This window comes from Lissotriton vulgaris, chromosome 9, assembly GCF_964263255.1.
Source record: "Lissotriton vulgaris chromosome 9, aLisVul1.2, whole genome shotgun sequence".
NCBI lineage: Eukaryota > Metazoa > Chordata > Amphibia > Caudata > Salamandridae > Lissotriton > Lissotriton vulgaris.
Genome location: NC_141697.1, coordinates 1026242361 through 1026261186, shown reverse-complemented (window position 1 = coordinate 1026261186; position 18826 = coordinate 1026242361). Strand labels below are relative to the sequence as shown.

The 18826-nt window shown below is 43.2% G+C and overlaps 1 protein-coding gene across 1 annotated transcript in view; it reads right to left on the bottom strand.

The window, feature by feature from the left end:
• The window catches only part of IPPK (inositol-pentakisphosphate 2-kinase), a 311737-nt gene that overhangs the window by 130297 nt on the left and 162614 nt on the right, over window positions 1-18826 (bottom strand). Inside the window, exon 6 of the mRNA XM_086938932.1 lies at window positions 3743-3832. Coding sequence (XP_086795058.1) covers window positions 3743-3832 — 90 coding nt within the window. The remainder of the gene's footprint in view (window positions 1-3742; window positions 3833-18826) is intronic.

The following is an 18826-nucleotide window of genomic DNA, read 5'->3' as shown; positions in this document are numbered from 1 at the left end:
AAGTTATGTTATGTTATGTTATGTTATATGGGTATTTATTACACGCACAACTACTCTTGAGTATCCTGGCGCGAAGCATAACCACAGAGAAGTCGAGAGCTGAACAGCAGAACATAACTTTAGTAGGCTATATTAAAAAGATGCGTCTTAAGGAGCTTCTTAAAGCTGCCAAGATCTCTGGTGTCCCTGAGAGTAAATGGGAGGGAATTCCAGAGGGCAGCGGCTTTGACCGAAAAAGATTGACCGCCCAATCTGGTTCGCCGGAAGCGGGGGACTACCATCCGGCGTTGGGAGGCCGACCTAAGGTGGCGACTTGGGACATGGAAAGTCACTCTTTTCCTGAGATAGGCGGGGCCAGTATCATGAAGGGCTCGATGCGTGAGTACCAGAGCCTTGAATTGGACTCTTTGGGCCACCGGCAGCCAGTGAAGTGTGGCCAGTTGCGATCTTATGCTATTTCGTCTAGAGATACCCAGCAGGAGTCTCGCGGCGCCTTTTTGGATGACCTGTAGTTTATTTACCAGAAAGGAGGGTGATCCCAGATACAAAGCGTTAGCATAATCCAGGCGGGACAATATGAGGGCTCTAGCGACCGTTTCTTTGGCTGGCTGGGGCAATAGAGGAAAGAATCTGCTCAGAGATCTGAGGGTCCCGAAGCAGGCACCCGTCAGTCGCTTGATCTGCTCTGCGAACCTCAAATCTTCGTTGAACCAGATGCCCCGGTTCTTGGCTGGGCCACCTTCAGAGAGGGGACGGGGAAAATCAGGAGGCCAAACCAATTCAGTGAATTGGTTTGGAAATTGACCATATAGTAAAATCTCTGATTTTCCCTCATTGCATTTAAGTTTGGCATGAGCCAACCAGGTGAAGACGGCTGCCAGGCACTTTTGTGCTGCATCCGTTTCTAATGTCGAGTTACCCCAGGTGAACAGGAGCTGGGTGTCATCAGCGTAGGCCATAATTTTAGCACCCAGCTCCTCGGCCAGGTAGATCAGCGGGGTCATATAGATGTTAAAAAGAAGTGGGCTCAATGTTGAGCCCTGTGGGACCCCGGTCTGAACGAGCCTGGCCGAAGAAGAGTACGGGTGCATCCAGACTTGCTGATAGCGGGTGTCCAGAAAAGACTCCAGCCAAGACCACACAGCCCCAGTGATGCCAATATCAGTGAGGCGAGCCAGGAGGAGTTGGTGAGGAACCGTATCAAAGGCGGCAGAGAGGTCCAATAAGATTAGCGCCGCTCTGCCACCCTTGTCCGTGCACTCCCTAATGGCTTCCACCACCTCCACCAAGGCTGTCTCCATGCTAAAGGAGGCCCTAAAGCCCGACTGGGCTGGATGAAGTGCACCAGACTCCTCCACAAAGGCGTTCAGCTGCCGAAAAACAACCTTTTCGCAGACTTTCGCCAGTGCCGGGAGCAAGGAGATGGGGCAGTAATTGGCTGCAGTAGCGGGGTCTGCCGAGGGTTTCTTCAGGAGAGGCAGGAGTTTAGCTTGCTTCCACTGCTTAGGTACCACTGCCGATTGCAAAGACCAATTGATCATAGTAGTGACCTCAGACCCTACACAATCTGCTACTCCCGCCAGAACTCTTGCCAGGCATGGGTCCGAGGGGGAGCCTGATTTAAGAGATTTCAGCAGTGCTAGGATGTCCAATTGATCTACCATAGTGAATTTGGCCAGGCAACTACTAGCAGGGGCACCAGATGTCAGCTCCAAAGGGTGTGAGGCAGCATTACTCAAAGCTAATCCCTCTTCAATAAGCCTGATCTTATTAATAAAGAAGGAAGAAAGCTCCTCACACCATTCAGCAGAAACCGGGATCCTTTTATGCTCTGCTAGAGGTGACAGAAAGCTTTGGACTATAGCGAAGATTTCCTTGTCATTATTATCCGCTTTTAGGATCCTAGTCGCAAAGTAGGCACCTTTCGCAGTCTTGACTGCTGTATAGTACTCTCTTTGGGCTGCACGAAGGTCTGCTTTCGTTTGCGGGGAGTATGCAACCCTCCAGAGCCGCTCAAATTTCTTGCAAGACCTTTTTAGTTCTTTTAACGCTGGCGTATACCAAGGTTGGGAAGGTAGCATGCGTCGGGAAATATTCGGAGCCGGTTTGGAGATGGTCTCTACTCCCAAACTGACCCAGGCGTTAAAGAGATCCTCTTGGCCCTCTAGGTTGGTGGTCCGATCCATTTGGGAGTGCGTGAGGGCTTCAGCCAGTCCAGGAATGTTAATTTTCCGTACTAAGGGGCCTGACTGAGGGGGAGGGTGGTGAAATGGCAGTGCCACATCCCAGGAGAAGATAATCACAGCATGGTCGGACCAGGTAACTGGCTGGGGATCTTTGAGGACCAAGGCAAAGTTGGAACAAACCAGGTCCAACACATGTCCTCGAGAGTGCGTCGGTTTCGAGATCCACTGAGTTAGGTGCGTTATGGCCAAAAGGTCTTGAAGACCCAATGTGTCCGAGGAGCTAGTGGAATCTAAATGTATGTTAAAGTCTCCCAAAAGGAGAAATTTTGGGAAACGTAACACACGGTCCGTCAATGTGTCTCCCAAGGAGCTCAGAAAGGAGCCAATCGGCCCCGGCGGTCTATAGATCAAGGTCCCTCCTACGGTAAAGTGGGGAGAGAGAGTAAAGGAGAAGTCAAGGGCTTCAGCGTCCAGCACACTCAAGAATTTGTCGCAGGAGAAGGCCCATATTTCTCTGAATACTACAGCAGTGCCGCCCCCTCTACCTGAGGTGCGATCGGCTCTAGCCAGGCGATAGCCACGTGGGACTGCCAGTTCTACCACTGGGGCACACGAATCACTTAGCCACGTTTCCGTGACAAACAGAATGTCCAGATTATTGTCTCTAATGAGCTCGAATATATTCTCAGCATGTTTCACCATAGAACGGGCATTGATGAGAGCTGCCTTAATCGGAAGCTCGTTCTGGTTTTTAGAAGATGAATGTGATAGACGTGGGGGAAGGTGGAAATTGCAGACCTTACAGTCCCATATTGTGTCGGAGCTCGGCGAACACCTATGCAGACCCAAATGAGAGCCTGGGTTCAGGGAGAGCAAGGTGTCACGACTATAAGTCAGGGGACTGAAGATGCCTAAGAGAGAAGGGGCAGCCGGACCGGCACTGGGCACGGTCCAGTCGCGGGTGGGCGCAGACGGGCGCAGACGGGCTTACCTTAGGCGCACCTTCGGCGCGCCCGCTGCGCCCCCGCCAGCACATGAAAATAAATAAAAAAGGGTAGCGGGAGGCGCGGGCACCTGTCTCCGCCCTCCGGCTTGCTGGAATGTCCCTGATTGATCCGCCTACCGCCTAGAAGTACGATACTATGAGGCCCAGTAGTCTCTGAAACCAACAGGCAGAGATGATCGTCTTGCCTACAAATATTCCATGTTTTGTTCAAGTGATATTTTTCCCTCAGAGGGAGCTAGAATGGGAGAATGAAAACAGGTATTCTGAAATCCAAATGTACAGATGGGTAACTACTGAACCAGTGGCAGGAAGTTGGGCACCAAATCTATTTGTATCCTAGACCTCCCCACCAAATGTCACTGTGAGAAGACCCACTGAAGATAATGGACTAGAAAAAAACAAAATTCATGAACGATACCTTATTTAACTTACTTTATCCATGTTAATTATTTTTCAAATCAGTATTTTAAAATACTTTAGTCCCCCACCAAGCATGACAGCCTGAATAACAAAAGTTTCATAAGAGTAGGTAGCGCATCCCTAAACTTACCTTGAGACGCTGATACATGCAAAATCGACATACTCTGTGCTTTACTTCCTTGCTCACAGAATTGGCGATGGGAATAAACCCACACTTGGGCTGCAAAATAAAAACAATCTAATATCAGAGCTTCATCTGGTTACAGGGTCTGCTTACTGCCTAGTGTACAGCACAGGAATTCTTCAAAAATAGATTTCTTGATTTCTATTTCACAACTAGAGGACAAATAAGCATTGTGTATAATAATCAGCCATATTTGTTTCCAAGATGGCAGTGAAACAAATAAAAAATAGCTTATGGTCATAACAAACATGCACATTTGCTAGAAACCCATCTGTGAGACAACAACTCAATAGTAGTTCGATATAATGGCCACTTGAAAGTAATGGACTGCCTTTCTCAAAACCCTCACCCCAAACACTTCATAAAACTTTTACAGAATTTAGCAAAGATTTACGCAATCATGTCAAAAGATACAAAATAGACATTTACAAAAGAGAATACCTTCATTAAAAAATTCTGCTGTACGTAAGCAACTTTGCCAGGCATTAGATGCCTGCAGGGGTTTTGGAGTAGCAATGGGGAAATATTTCCCTAAAGTGCTACAACTGCAACCGCAGCCATTGTAGATTGTGTCCTATGATAACATGATAAAATAAAGGTTTTCGTAAACGATCTTTATATGAAACACTTACTGTTTCTATTTTGAGAACCTAAATCATTTGTAGAACAAATTACAGTCTCAAAATGCTGGATCACTAATCTTATGCAAATAAAAGAGCTAACATCCATTTTACCAAAGACTTATCAGCTTAGATAATGGCTTGAATCTAGACAGCTACTCCAGAGAGCAGAGGATGTATTCATTAGGGCCAATTGAACAGTTAATCATAGAGAGATTTTGTGTTGTGGGTACTCAGTGCATCGCATTTTGCACAAACATGGAAAGAGTTGATCAAGCCTGTAGCACCATTCTTTGATCTTCACCCTAGTACTCGAACCCCCGGCAACCTGGATTTGTGGCGATTCACTAATAAGAGGCTTGCACTGGATGGGAAAGTGGGAGGACCTATTTCCCTGTATGCCGACGACATACTTGTATACCTAGCATCTACCAATACTCATTAAGCACATCTTAAACATGGGTACAAATTTTGGGAAATATACGGGCTATACGATTAACTGGGCAAAGTCAATTATTTATATATTGAGAGGCACACTCCCCTCATTACCTAGGTGATGCAAGGCAACAGTCACCACAGAGGGGTTCCGATACCTAGGCATATAAAATACCAATGATCCGGCCTTATTCTAGGATAGAAACCTTTTACCCCCATTACAACGTTTGTTGGGAGATGTTCGACACTGGAGATCCCTTCCACTCTCTTTCCTGGGACGCGCAGCCCTATTCAAGATGATGGCACTCCCTAGATTTTTATATGTACTGCAAAGCGCACTGGTAAGGGGTAGTAAGATGGGGCATCAGACTCTCGAATATACGGAAGTATTACTGGGCATCACAGCTATTGGTGATCAATCAATGCCTATATTGACCCTATGATGAACCAGCATACAGAATGGACAAACTGGTCTTACCAGGCGGTAGATATGAAAGTGTTCTCTACATTGCACCAGAACGAATACCACTTACCGGCCTCACCAAACATACTGTTCAGCTCACGCATGTGGTAAATAAAAGCCTGGTATGGTCAAATAGGATCACACAGGCCCCCCTACTGTGGGATACCGAGCATTGGGACCCTGAGGAACATCAAGGGATTTGACAGATGGGATCTAATAGGTATTACCCGAGTGGGAGACGTGTGTACAAGGAGGTGCTATGCTGCAGAGAGAATATGATCTAGAAGTCACAGAACGGTTCTGATACATACAAATCAGGCATGCTCTGCAGGCAGTAGTAGACGATGAGGAGTGTCAGGAGGCATTGGCCTCATCCCGGGAGATGGCCATTTCTTCGAGACTTAAATTAATACAACTCAAAATATTTCACAGAATATACTTCTCGGGCCACACTCTTGTTAAGATTGGTCGTAGGACAGATCCTACTTGTAGAAGGCACTGAGGGCAAGAAGGCACATTTTACCACATAATTTAGGACTTCATGTACATAAATACTGGGAAGCAGTCATACAGTGTATGGGAGAGACACTGGAGTTTAAATTGGAGCCAGAGCTTAAGCAGTGCCTCCTTAACGTATGGGGGGGCTACAGACTTGAATAGTAAAGAAAAATACCAGGCTACATTGGGAATGACAATTGCAAAACGAAACATAGCGAAATCATGGGGTGCTCCCGAAACACCAACACTTCAGGCATGGATGGAGGATATGGACTAGTGTATGATTTCCGAAAAGACAGTTTATAAACGCCGTGGCTGCCCGAAGAAGTGGGTGCAAATGTGTGGTACATGGAATTCATTTAGGGAGACATATCTACGTTGGCTGGCTCAGGACCCTTCCCAATACGAGGAACTGAAGGGTCGGCATTCCATGGGGAAAAGAAACCTTGCATAATAATTAAAATGATTGTAACTAGGTCTATAGATTCTTTAAATGCTGCTTTCCTATTGCTGATGTCTTGGTTAAGTTATCAATAAAAATAATTTTTAAAAAGCCTGTAGCTTCAAAGAGGGCACACTAATAGGGTTGAATGGCAAGTGATGCTGTTCTATTGCGACTGGCTCGTTTACATATTAGAAATAGCCATCTTGAATACTGAATAAGAAGCCATTTTCAAACAAGGTACACGGAATACTCTTCAAATCAATCAATTCTACTTTCTGAGTTTTCACCATTTACATGAACAGAAGTACAGACGTAAAAGTTTATTTGGCATTTTGTTACCAAATGTCATTATTAACAAAGTTACGAGGATGTTTAGGAACACAGTAGTAAGGAAAACTTTGTTAACTAAAGAGTTCCTTTTGTCTGATAATTCAGGAAAGTAGGGCCAGATCTTGCAGCACCCATAGTCTATTGGTGCATGAAAAGTGTAGTGAGGTTGGGAGGTAAAGTTCTAGTCTGTTGTCAATGGGTGGGATCACATGATCTTAGGACAGCATATAAGGCTGCATGTCTCTACCTTATAGCAGATGTTAGGCTTCACACCGCGCGCTCCCCATGGGGCCCCTTTACGAGTTGACTGCACCTATCTATCCCAATGGTCCAGTAACAGGAGTATCCCAATGGTGCAGTAACAGGAGTAACCCATAGATCCTGGTGACCCAACTGCGTGGGAAGAATTCTGGCGAGTATAGGTTGTACTATCTAACGAAAAAAACGGAAATCCAATAGAACCAAAAAGGGCCTGGCTGAGTCTCTTACATTTTATAGTGTGTACGAGATGAAATTTGGTATCACGCAATAAAACGTGATTTTGTTGTACAGTTTGTCCATTTACAGTTTGTGTGATTTTAATATGAAATACTGCTCACAACATTAAAAAGGCATTTCATGAAAATACAATTGACGTTCTCTCTATCAATCAAAATCGAAAACTAGGGCAAATTAAAACACAAGCTGGAGTGTTTAAGTTTAAGCAATACAATCAGTTTTTCAACAGTCAGTAGACCAATGCAATAAGCTCCTCTGTACACATTTTTGACTGCAGGTAAGCCTTTGTGCAGGTTCGAAATTGTGGGACTTTCCAATAATGATAGATGCTTGTTTCAGAGAGCGATGTGGCACAATTCCTTTTAGAAATGCTCTATGTAACATACCACACAAGGTAAGGAGTGATTCCCAGAGTCACAGTTCTGGAGCTGTTTCCTGATCTCGCTTTGAGATAAAGCCTTATATGCTGCAGTAGCACTGAAAAAAGGTCCTCACAATTAGAGTCAGGCACATTTTGATTTTCCTAGACTAATATCAAAACCATTTAAAAAAACAGCATTGGCACAGCCAATAGGTTTGGCATTGGTTACCAACCTTTTGGCTTTGTTAGGGCTTGTTTTGTTTTGTTATGGTTTTTGCACAACTGGGCTGACTCACTGCCCCACACTGCATGCTGTAGTGGACGGAAAAAAAGTGTGAATAATGAACAAAGAATTATACACTGCAACAGCTGCCCAGACAAGGGCGTTATGGCGCTACGCCAGTGAATGAGGCATACAGCTAGAGTAAATGAATGCAGTCCGAGATATAGGGCGTTTGCATAGTCCAGTCTGGCAGTTATAAACCAATGCATCTTACTTATGTTGGCTGGTAGACTGTTAAGGATTTTATTTATAATGGAGACCGGATGATTGCTCCAAGGGCAGCACATATAAACAGAGCAGGGCTCAATAAAGAGCCCGGCGGGACTCCATGTCAAAGTAATTCAGTTTATGAGGTGAACGGTGGAAGAGAGACTGTTTGCATCAGTACGACAGAAAGCATTCCAGCCATCTGAATGCTAAACGTCATGCACTTATGCTTTGAAGAAGTTCCAACAGAACTGTGTGTGGCACAGTGTCAAATGCAGCTGAAAGGTCAAGCAACATCAAAGGAGCACATTTGACCCTACTCCAAACTGAGTTTGATCAACTCGGAGACACTGGAAGAGCGCTTATCCAGTGATATGACTCAGTTTACAACCAGATTGTGTGCAGTAAAGAAGATCATGTGCTTCCGAATACTAAGAGTACTAGTCATCCACAATGTTTCCACCATCTTAGAGACAGCAGGTAAGAATGAAATAGGCCTGAGTTTGGCCAGTTAAGTGGGGTCATCAGTAGGTTTTTCAACATTCAACAACCAGACTAGCCTGAGCAGGTTTCCAACACTTCAGGAGTGTGTATGTGGGAAAGACAGATTAAACAACGTATTAAGTACTGGCCTGACTGCCAGCAATTCTTTAGCTAAAATGTGGGCTGGACAAAAATCCATCAGCAAGCCAGACCTGCAATAAAGTATATATTGAGCAGAGCGCTGATCGAGTAGCCGACACGCTGCATCACATCCTCTCAGGTCATTCTCTACCGGCCCTTATCAAGGAGGCCTACGTCTTTATATTATTTCTGTGTTCAAATTGAGAGACAATTTCACCAAACTTATTGAATATATTGATACCGCATTAACACCTTCATTTCTTGCCCTGACGAAGTTCATTCCATGAACGAAACGCGTTGGCTGTTGAGTATTTGTCTACGCATTTGGATCTGACAAAATAAAGACTTTTTCTACGAAGACACTGATCAAGCTTCTTTATTAATGCCACATCATTCTGGAAGTGCACCGCTCCATTGTTTCCATATATATTGAGCAGACTCCTCAAGCAAAACGCAGTTGACTCAGCTGATGAGGAACCAGTAGGAGTGACAGAATGGTGAGAAAAGAACAATGAAATCAAGATTGTCAGATGACTCATGAAATTCTTTATGGATTTTGTTGCTTTCATCTTTAAACAACAAACAAAATTCTCACACAGTTTGATCAAAGGCGTAATTACACTACTGCAGACTGCATAGTAAGAAAAGATTCAACTATTTTAAAAACGTCTCCATGCAAATTGGACTCTCTATTAATTTTCTGAGAAAAAAATTAGCCTCTGGTTTTTCTATAGCGATATGGTATTTTTTAAAACAGCTTTATATCTGCCTATCAGAGATTATACAATAGCTTCTCCAAATTCTCTCTAATCTCTTGCAATTGTGTATTTCGGTCATAAGCTCAGCCGAAAACCAGACAGCCAACAGCGTTTGACGTGGAGAAGAACTGAATCTCAAGGAGCAATTTGGTAAATGGCACTCGGAAGCAATTGACTAGATTGCCATCTTGCACCAATGTCCCCCAATGTCCACACTAATAATGCCTGAGAAGAGGCAAACCGCAGTCCGCTTGAGCTTTTACCGATTACTTTTTTCCATAGTCATGTGAATTTAATTAGAATGGTGTTTAAATAAACTCGGAGTGCTGAAAAGAAAAAGGGACAAAAAAATGATCAGACCGTTTAAGAGAATACAGTGATCCTACAGCTAGGGGATTGAAACTGGACAATATAAGATTAATAGAGTAGGAAAAGGAAGGTTTTTGCATAGTACACCCCAGAAATGTTCCTTAGCAGTTTCTGCTGGCTGTAGAACTCTGCCCTTTACCCCCGCTAAACAGTGATAAAGTGCCTGTGCTCCCCCTTTTAACATGATGAAATTGGCGTATTTTTACCTTACCTATAACTCCTTAGAATACGGTAGTAAGTGTACCCAGGATCTGTAAGTTAAAGGTGACTGATGGGCTGCATCACCCATAATGCAATCCACTACTGTCACAGGGCAAACCTAACTGAAGGCCTACCATTGCAGCCAGGCTGTTGCAGTGTTAAACGGTAATTTCAACTTGTCAAAATGACCCCTTTCAATAGGCCTAAACCTTTCTTATACATCATAATAAGTCACTTCCAAGCTTACGGCCAATAACTACTGCCTATAAAGTAGGGTGCATGATAATCTATAAGTAGGACAAGCGAAAATTTCATGTTAAACATGTCCTTGCAGTGAATACGTCAAAAAAGCAATTTTCAATGTAGCAAAGCTGACTGTCCCATAGGAAAATAGTAGATAACTATTTCATTTGATCTTGATAATGTCTGTTAGAAAACTGCTAGAGGTCTAGTTCAAAGACAATTTTTAATAGGTATTCTAAATCCAATTTAATGGTAAAATCTAATTTTTAATAACTTTTACGGAAAAGGTACTTTTAGAAAGTTACCCTTTTCCCTGCCTAAAGGCTCTGGAGGTCCTTTGGCATGAGCTCCAACTGTTACCTACTGCTGAATAGACCACTTTTTGAGGTGTGAAAACTCTTCGTACAGGAGGATAAATGCCTTGTTTGTAGGGAGGTGTTTCTATTCCTCTGGCAGGATGACTATCTAGGCTGTGCCCAGGAATTTGATCAACTTAAAAGAAGCCTGCCCTGTCACAGGCAAAAGTAGGCATACACCTGGGCAGAACATTGTTTGTTCCCCCAGTCAAGCAGGCACCAATCACATGGAAAGGAGCTTCCCCAATAATTCGTTTAGAGTGAGCACAAACAAGGGGTTGCTCATTTTACTAGCCACACCTCTCTGGTGAGAAAGCAAAAGAGACACAAATAATGGACGGAATGCAGATCAAATCAAATATTTACACCCAGTCAACAGATCTGGGTTAAATTAATGGTTCTTTTGCTCACCATGCCACCCCAGTTTAGAGTCAGCCATATGCAAATCAGTTTTGACCCTGCTTCTCATGGAGCAGTCCAGCCTGAACGGCCGAACCAAGTTTTCCCTGGACCAGAAACCAGCATCCTGGGACCAATTTTGGGGTATTACCCGTCATCAGCCAGGCTAGTTTGAATCCAGTGACAAGGTGAGCCCGGGACCCACGTCTGGGAATACTCGGCGCACGTAGGGCGAGAAAGCAAAAGACACACAATTGATTAACAGAATGCAGAACAAATCAAAATATTCACTCCAAATCAAGAGATCTGGGTTAAATCCATAGCTCTTTTACTCCCCATGCCACCCCAGTTTAGACCCAGACACATGCAAATCAGTCTTGGCCCTGCTCATCATGTGAACAGTCTAGCCCAAAAAGCCAAGCCAGGTCCTCCCTGGACTAGACACAAGCATCCTTGGACCCCCTCTTCAGCCTAGCTAGGTGGCATAGTGAGCCGGGACCCTTTAACTAGGGGCTTTAAGCAAAAGAGAAAATTTGCACTGATGCTCTCTACACTGAGCAGTGCTGAGAGCAGGAAGAATGTTGAAGTGCAAAGTCAAATTAAAAAACACTCACCAAACACAACACAGAATAAACATTTTTAAAGTGTGAAAAAATAATCAAGAGCTACTATGAATGACTTAAAGAGGTAAATGAATGAGTAGGTCTAGCTTAAACCCGTATATGTATATTATATACATAGTTTGAGTAGAATCAAAAGGACTTGGCTAATGCCAGGCCTAATGAAACAAAAAAAGCTGCTGCTGTAGTTGAATGCCCAGGCTTCTTTTTGGCATTCCACTCGACTAAGAGTGCAGTACAGAAGAAGAGTCAAAATGTTTGTTCTGGTGGAAGCAGGAAAAGAAGTTTGTGCAGGGAAAAAACAAAGCAGACTGTAGAATCAAGGGTCCCCCTTACCCAGTGACAGGGTTGGCTCTCTGAAAGTGTCAGAGAAGAAAGTGGACTGTACTGCTGCTGACATATTCCTTTACCCTATTTGAATATATAAAAGTGGTCAGGGTCAAATGGGTGTGGACATCAAAAATAGGCAGGAAACTTAAGACACCTAACCTTTTCCACAGTGTTGTCTAGTGGAGCTACTTAAGAAGAGTGGTTAACGATAAATTGCACATTAACAAGAGGTCCTAAGACACGAGGTGATAAAGAAAAGAGGTATGCTTATGGGTTTGCTCACCTTCCTATGCTCAGTTTATTAGATGCTCAATAAGAAGATTAAAACACTAACTCCTGTGCCTTTTCTATACTCCGGCACTTCCAAATTTGTTGGTTTAGATTATATTTTAGTCAAGGTAAGACTATAACCTATCCTGCAGATTGACATACACCCAGTCTAGCGTTATTTCTTGCAGATACCCCAAACCAAAAACATCAAACCAGTCAGTCCATATGTTAAAAGGAGTTCACTGTCCAGAAGCCACCCAACACTTGGAATACTGCCTGCAACCCAGTACATTTGACAATACCACAACCAGCAGCTGTTCCTTCAACATAGGAATGCTGCCCAGGGCAAATGGAACACACTAAGAATGACAGAAGGCTCTTCAACCCAAATCACTGGCCTGTAAGAAGACAACAAAAATTATCTGCAATCTGGGAAAAGGTAAGAAGGGAGCATTGTTCCGAGACCCAGCTCATATGCTCCATGGTGCATCCATGCCAAATAGCCTATGTCCCCATGCAATAAAATTAAATACATTTATAAATTGGCAAGTATAGTGTTTAAACATGCTACTCTGTCATTCACTCTTTTAAAAGGACGCTGACCGGATCATTTATATGCAAATGGTAGTAGGGTTAAGGCCAATCACCTACATATCAAGTACATGTGACCAATTCTGTTAGAGTCCTACCCCCTTGCAGAACTACTTTTCAATAAAGGCCCGCATGTTTTGGCAGTGGATGGAGTGCAGTGACCAAGGTGATGTCTGCACAAGTAACCTATTTTTCAATTAGGTCTTTGTTACAAATCGGTTCTTAAGGGTCTGTTCAAGTAGGGACAACATTCTTAGTTCGTGTAAATCCGATACATAGCCTGAAATAAACTCTGCTCACCCTCTGGTAGCTTGGCACAGACCAGTCAAGCTTAACTGAAGAGGCAATGTGTGCAGTATTTATGCAACACTTATTACAGAAAAACAGTGAGAAGCAGCACACAAAATATAGCTTATTTCAATGAACAAAACACCACAACCACAAAAATTCAATAAGTAGAACCGCAATTATACATTTAAAAAAATTATCTGTAAATATCGTGCTTAAAAGCATACAACATCAACCAGGGCTATCGGGTAGCGCTTGACAGAGTCAAATCCAAAAGTTGAAGCCGACGGTGATGAAGCGTGGGTCGGATACAGGGACCAACCTTGTCCCGCTGAAAAAGTACCTTATTGCGCCATTGATTGGTTCCACTGTTTGGAGCAGAGGGGGCGATGCATCGAGGTTGACCCCTATGGATGTAGGCGATGCGTTTGTTCTGAGCTGCGTAAATCGAGATGCCACACTGTCGGCTTCTTCATATGTAGGCAATGCATTGACGTTGAGCCGCAGAGACGGCAATGCAATGTCTTTGTCTTCTGCGGCGATGCATAAGCATTAAGGGGAGATGAGTCAGTTCCGACCGGAACAACAACGGTAATGTGTGGATTTTGTTAGCTGCAACACAGAAACCCCACTTCTAAGAGAGGACAGGAATGGCACCACTTGGCAGGGCAAGACTCACAGTTGGCAGAGTCCAGATTCAGTAGCAGTGTTGTAAGAAGTCTTTGATATCCCAGAGAATTCAGAACACAAGCCAGCAAGCCCTTGGAGTCACTTTGGTTCTCGGGATGTAGAGATGCTGGTCCAGTCCTTCCCACACCCAGGCACGAAGGGTAGCAGGCAGTAGGGCAGGCACAGCAGAGCAGGAGTCGAGCAGAGTGACAGTCCTTTCAGCAGCACAGTAGTCCTTCCTGGCAGAATGCCTTCAGGTGCAGTAGTGTACTGAGCTGGTAGTGTCTGAGGTCCAGTACTTATAAACAGGTTTGCTTTTGAAGTGGGGGAGACTTCAAAGAGTGGCCTTTCAAGTGCAAAGAGGCATTCCTGCCCTGGATCCAGACTCACTACAGGGGGTATGTAGCGCTCTGTGTGGGGACAGGCACATCCTATTCTGGTGTCCGCTTCCTTTCATTCTTTCCAGGATGGTACATCAATCACACCTAAGTTCCCTTTTTGTGTGGCTGTCTGGAGGGAATGCACTAAGTCCAGCTGTCACTCACCCCAGACAACATATGGTAAAGTTGGATTGTAAGTTGCGAGTCCAGAGACACCAAACTCTAAAAGTCTATTTTCCCTATTGGAATTTACACTTCTAAACTGTAATAAGTTTATCAAAAAATTAACTTATGGGAGAGATCGGCCTTGCAGAAGTGGAAAACTGATTTAGGAGTTTTTCACTACCTGGACATGTAAAATCAAAAAGTACATGTCCAACTTTTTAAATGCACTCCACCTTGGGCTGTACAGGGAATACCTTAGGGGTGACCTACATGTATTAAAATAGAAGTATTGGGCCTGACAAGAGGGTTAACTTGCCAGGTTGACATGGTAGTTTAAAACTACACACAGAGGTTCTGCAGTGGCAGGCCTGGGATATGTTTAAAGATATACTGAAGTGAGTCGCACAATCAGTGCTGCAGGCCCACTAATAGCATTTAATTTACAGACCTGGGGCACATGTAGTGCACTTTACTAGGGGGGCTTATAATAAATTAAACATGCCAATTGTGGCTGCACCAATTACACCATGTTTTAGGTAGAGGAGACATGCACTTTAGCACTGTTTATCAGTGGTAAAGAGCCCAGAGTCCTAAAACCAGCACACATGACGTCAGCAAAACAGGAGGACAATAGGCAACAATTCCAGGGAAACCATATCAAGGATGCCAGGTCTAACAGTTTTCCAAACATTAAGAAAATGCTTGTCAAATTACTTGACCTCACTGGCGCAGTTAGAAATGTGTCAAATTCAGGAATGCAGCACTGAATAAACATGGCAGTTACTTCTAAACTCATTCATTGCATAAGTGTTCAATTAGTACATCCAATATGAAAGGAGTTTCATTCTGAACATAGCAAAACATAGGATTACATGCCAGGTTTTGTGAAATTGAATAAGGGGTCAAAACATCCACAAGAAGATATTTTAACATGTCACCATCTGCAAATTTCACCATTAAGGAACAATGCACCTGTTTTCACAAGGGCATTAAAATACATTCAAGTAGCAGAGACTACAGATGCAGTGGAGGAAGTGTTAAGAGTTAATGAATGATCCACCTTCCTGCTGTCTTGAAGTATTCTTGCTAGTTTTAGTGCCATTAGTCACACAATGTGATAACAGATGACTGCTCTATCCATGCAATGAGTTCGCAAGGAAGAAATTTATTATAGTTGTCACCAGTGTGTTTTACCAGCGATATGTTTTAGCATATATTTGCACATACACTTGTTTTTAGCCATGAGGAAAAGGGGTAGGGTGGAATTTATGAACTCTAGATGGCACTAAGCTTCTACCCATCCCTCCAGAACACTAGCATCTCTGAAGTGCTTTTGGACAAAACTGGTAAGGCTGCTGGAGTTAGAGTGGGGATTGAAAGTGCTGATTATCAACTCAGAAAAAGCTCACCTTCATATTTCCTGCTGCACACATTTCCTCCTCTCTCACCCAACAGAGCTGCATGTCTGATTCTATGTGCAATTTATTAGCATGGCCATACAGCAAAATGGCTCCCCACTGCCCTCTTCAGCTTTTGCCCACAAAGTTTACCCAAAGATGATCTAAACTTTATGCTGCAAGGACAGCCACTTCTGCTGAGGATCTATCAGTTCAAGCAACTTCTGCTGAGGATCTATCAGTAACAAGCAACAAACAGCCAATACGCAGCTGGTGTCACCGTCTACATGAGGATCAAGCTTCTTCACATGGCATTTCTTTTCTTGGCATATGTGAGACTGGTTTACCTGTAGTCTCCCTACTATTAATTGCAAGGTACGTGATAATCATAAATCTCTACTCCGCCACATTTGTGTTTGCTTCCCTGTGGTGGCATGCATGTGCAAGTCTTTGACCCTTTCTTTGAATGAAACAGTTTATTTATAAGTGACTATAGAGCAAACAATGCCTTGCATATCCTAAACTCCGACATCAGCACCAAAAGTTCTAATGTGTTCTTTATGATACCGTCATGTGGAAGGGGAAGATACCCTACCTGTACATGGGGAGGGCGAAGAGATAGCAGACTCTACACTGCCTATGTTGTTTAAAGGAGGAGGAGTGCAGGTTTTGTTTGGCAAACACTCTTTAGCATAACGAAAATTATTTCTAAGTTATAGATACTTTCTTTTTTTTAATTGTCAATACAGAAGTAGGAGATCACAAAAACAAATGAGAAACAGAAGAAAATAATAATAAGCATGCAAGACATACGAGAGCTAAATCGTGATAGTTACTACTTATTCATACTGAAGAACATCGAGCAGTCCATTAAGCAGTTGGGTTGTCTACCCATGGATAGAAAAATAAGTAGCGAAGCCGTGTTGATTTCATTTATCGACAGTACATATTTAAAACAATGAGCCACAAATCAGATTGAATTTGCGCATAGATTGAGCCTCCTTCATCTTTGCTAATGCTTCCTCCATATCATATGTTTGCCTAACTAATATCCACCAATCCATTACTGTGGGAGGTTTTGTTGAGATCCAGTCTTATTCCAATCATTATTTCCATAGTTGTTAGAGGTGTTTTGATTTCTAATTTTTGTGTCAAGATTTGAGACACTTTTTGCCAAAATAGAGAGAGTTATGGACATGTGACAAACGTGTTTTATGTCCGCCGCATGCAGACCGCATTTTGGGCATTTTGTCCGATCACTGAACTGATTGTTAGATGACCACTTTGCTATTCGATCTGGCGTATAGTATAATAAGCAAATTGTACGAAACTGTTGCATGCCTTGGTTAGGTGAGTGTACTGCTCTAACTATTGTGCTTAACCTCATCCGTGCTGCCCCGATTTACCGCCGGTGCTGGGGCCCAATGTTAATGGGTGTGGTCATGACAGAACGGTTCAGTCATGAGCACAGCTCGACCGATGCTCATGAGGGAACCGTTCCGTCATGAGCATCGAAAGGGTTAATGCATATGATATTTTTTGCCCAAAATTGCCCCCCCATAGCTCTAGTTCAACGTTCCGCTATTCTTGAGCAGTCATCCAACCTATAAGCATAGAGATTTTTATATGCTTTACTAATTGAAGATTTTTCATTGGTGTCATGCAAACAATTCCATATAACGGATTCAGCAATATTCTTAAAATGTAGTTGCTTAATAAAATAATGGCGAATCTGCATGTATTTAAATTGCATATTATCTGCTAAGTTGTACAAGGACTGCATTTTCACAAAAGTAGGAAAACCATTGTGGTCATAAAGATCGCCTAAACAAATTACCCCGTGTGTGATCCAGTGTTTACCTAAAGGATCATGAAAGATCTCTGGCAACCCTGGATTACACCAAAGAGGAAATTTTTGCATGTAATAGGGAGTCCTCATATTTCAGTGAAATAGTGCGCCAGATAGCTATGCCATCTCGAGCTGTCTTGAATTTTACTCTTTAAAGTATTTTGGGTCATTGATTCTATACAAAAACTGTCTGCTCTCTTCACCCAACATAAATTTATGAAAGTAAGTACTACTCTCAGGATTGATAAAACTACGTAAACAACCAAAAAAGGCAGACCAAAAATAAGTTTTTTTTAAATCCGATAAATCAAGACCGCCTTGTAAGAAAGGTAATTTTAGTCATTCCAACGCTTTTCTCGCTTTCTGGTAGCCCCAAATAAAGCTGCTGAAAATCCCGTCTAAGCGTTTAAAGAAAGAGATGGTCACTCGCAAGAGGATAGACCTGAACAGATAGACATTTCGGCAAGATCTTCACTTTTATAATATTTATCCGCCCCATTATGCCTATAGGTAGTTTGTGCCAGCTCTTAAGCAATTTGACTGTGTCTTTCAGCAGCGTATCATAGTTTAAGGAGTTGATTCTTTCAATATCTGCTGCCATCTTGACTCCGAGGTATGTAGCAGTTGCACAAGCCCCTTGTATTGGTGAAGTTGGATTAAAATTCAGGAGAACCTGGGTTTTATTTGCGTTTAATATATAACCAGAAGTCAGTCCAAACTCCTGTGCTTCCTTTGTTATAATTTGCAGCGCCCCACCCGGATTCGTTGAAAAGACCGCTATGACATCAGCATATGCGATGACTTTAAGGGAGTTATCCCCTAGCAGAAGAGGGCGAATTAGCTATTGATTCTGGAGAGCTGAGACAAAGGGCTCTATATAGAGAGCAAATAAAAGTGTTGATAAGAGGCGCCCTTGGTGGGTGCCCCGAAGAATCGGAAAAGTGGCGGACTGTAACCCAGCATACATGATTTTAGCACGAGGTTTATCGTACAGAGCTTTAATCTAGGTTAAATATTGCCCTTTAATGCCAAAAGCTTCTAGTATGGTTCACAAGAAGTACCACCCCACTCGGTCGAATGCCTTCTTAGCATCTAGAAGGATCATACAGAGTGGGGTCGATCGCACCTTTGCCACATCGAAAGCAGTGACAGCCATATTTACGTGTGCAGTCGTATCTCTCCCGTGTATAAAGCCATGTTGATGAGGCGAGACCAAACATGGTAGCAGAGGAGATAAACGATTTGATAAGATTTTTGCATCGGGGTTGATGAGTGATATCGGTCTATACGACCCACACTCATCCGCCAGTTTACCTTTTTTAAGAAAGAAAACTATTTGCGTTATCTTCCATGAATCAGGAGCCCTACCTTTTTCACCATT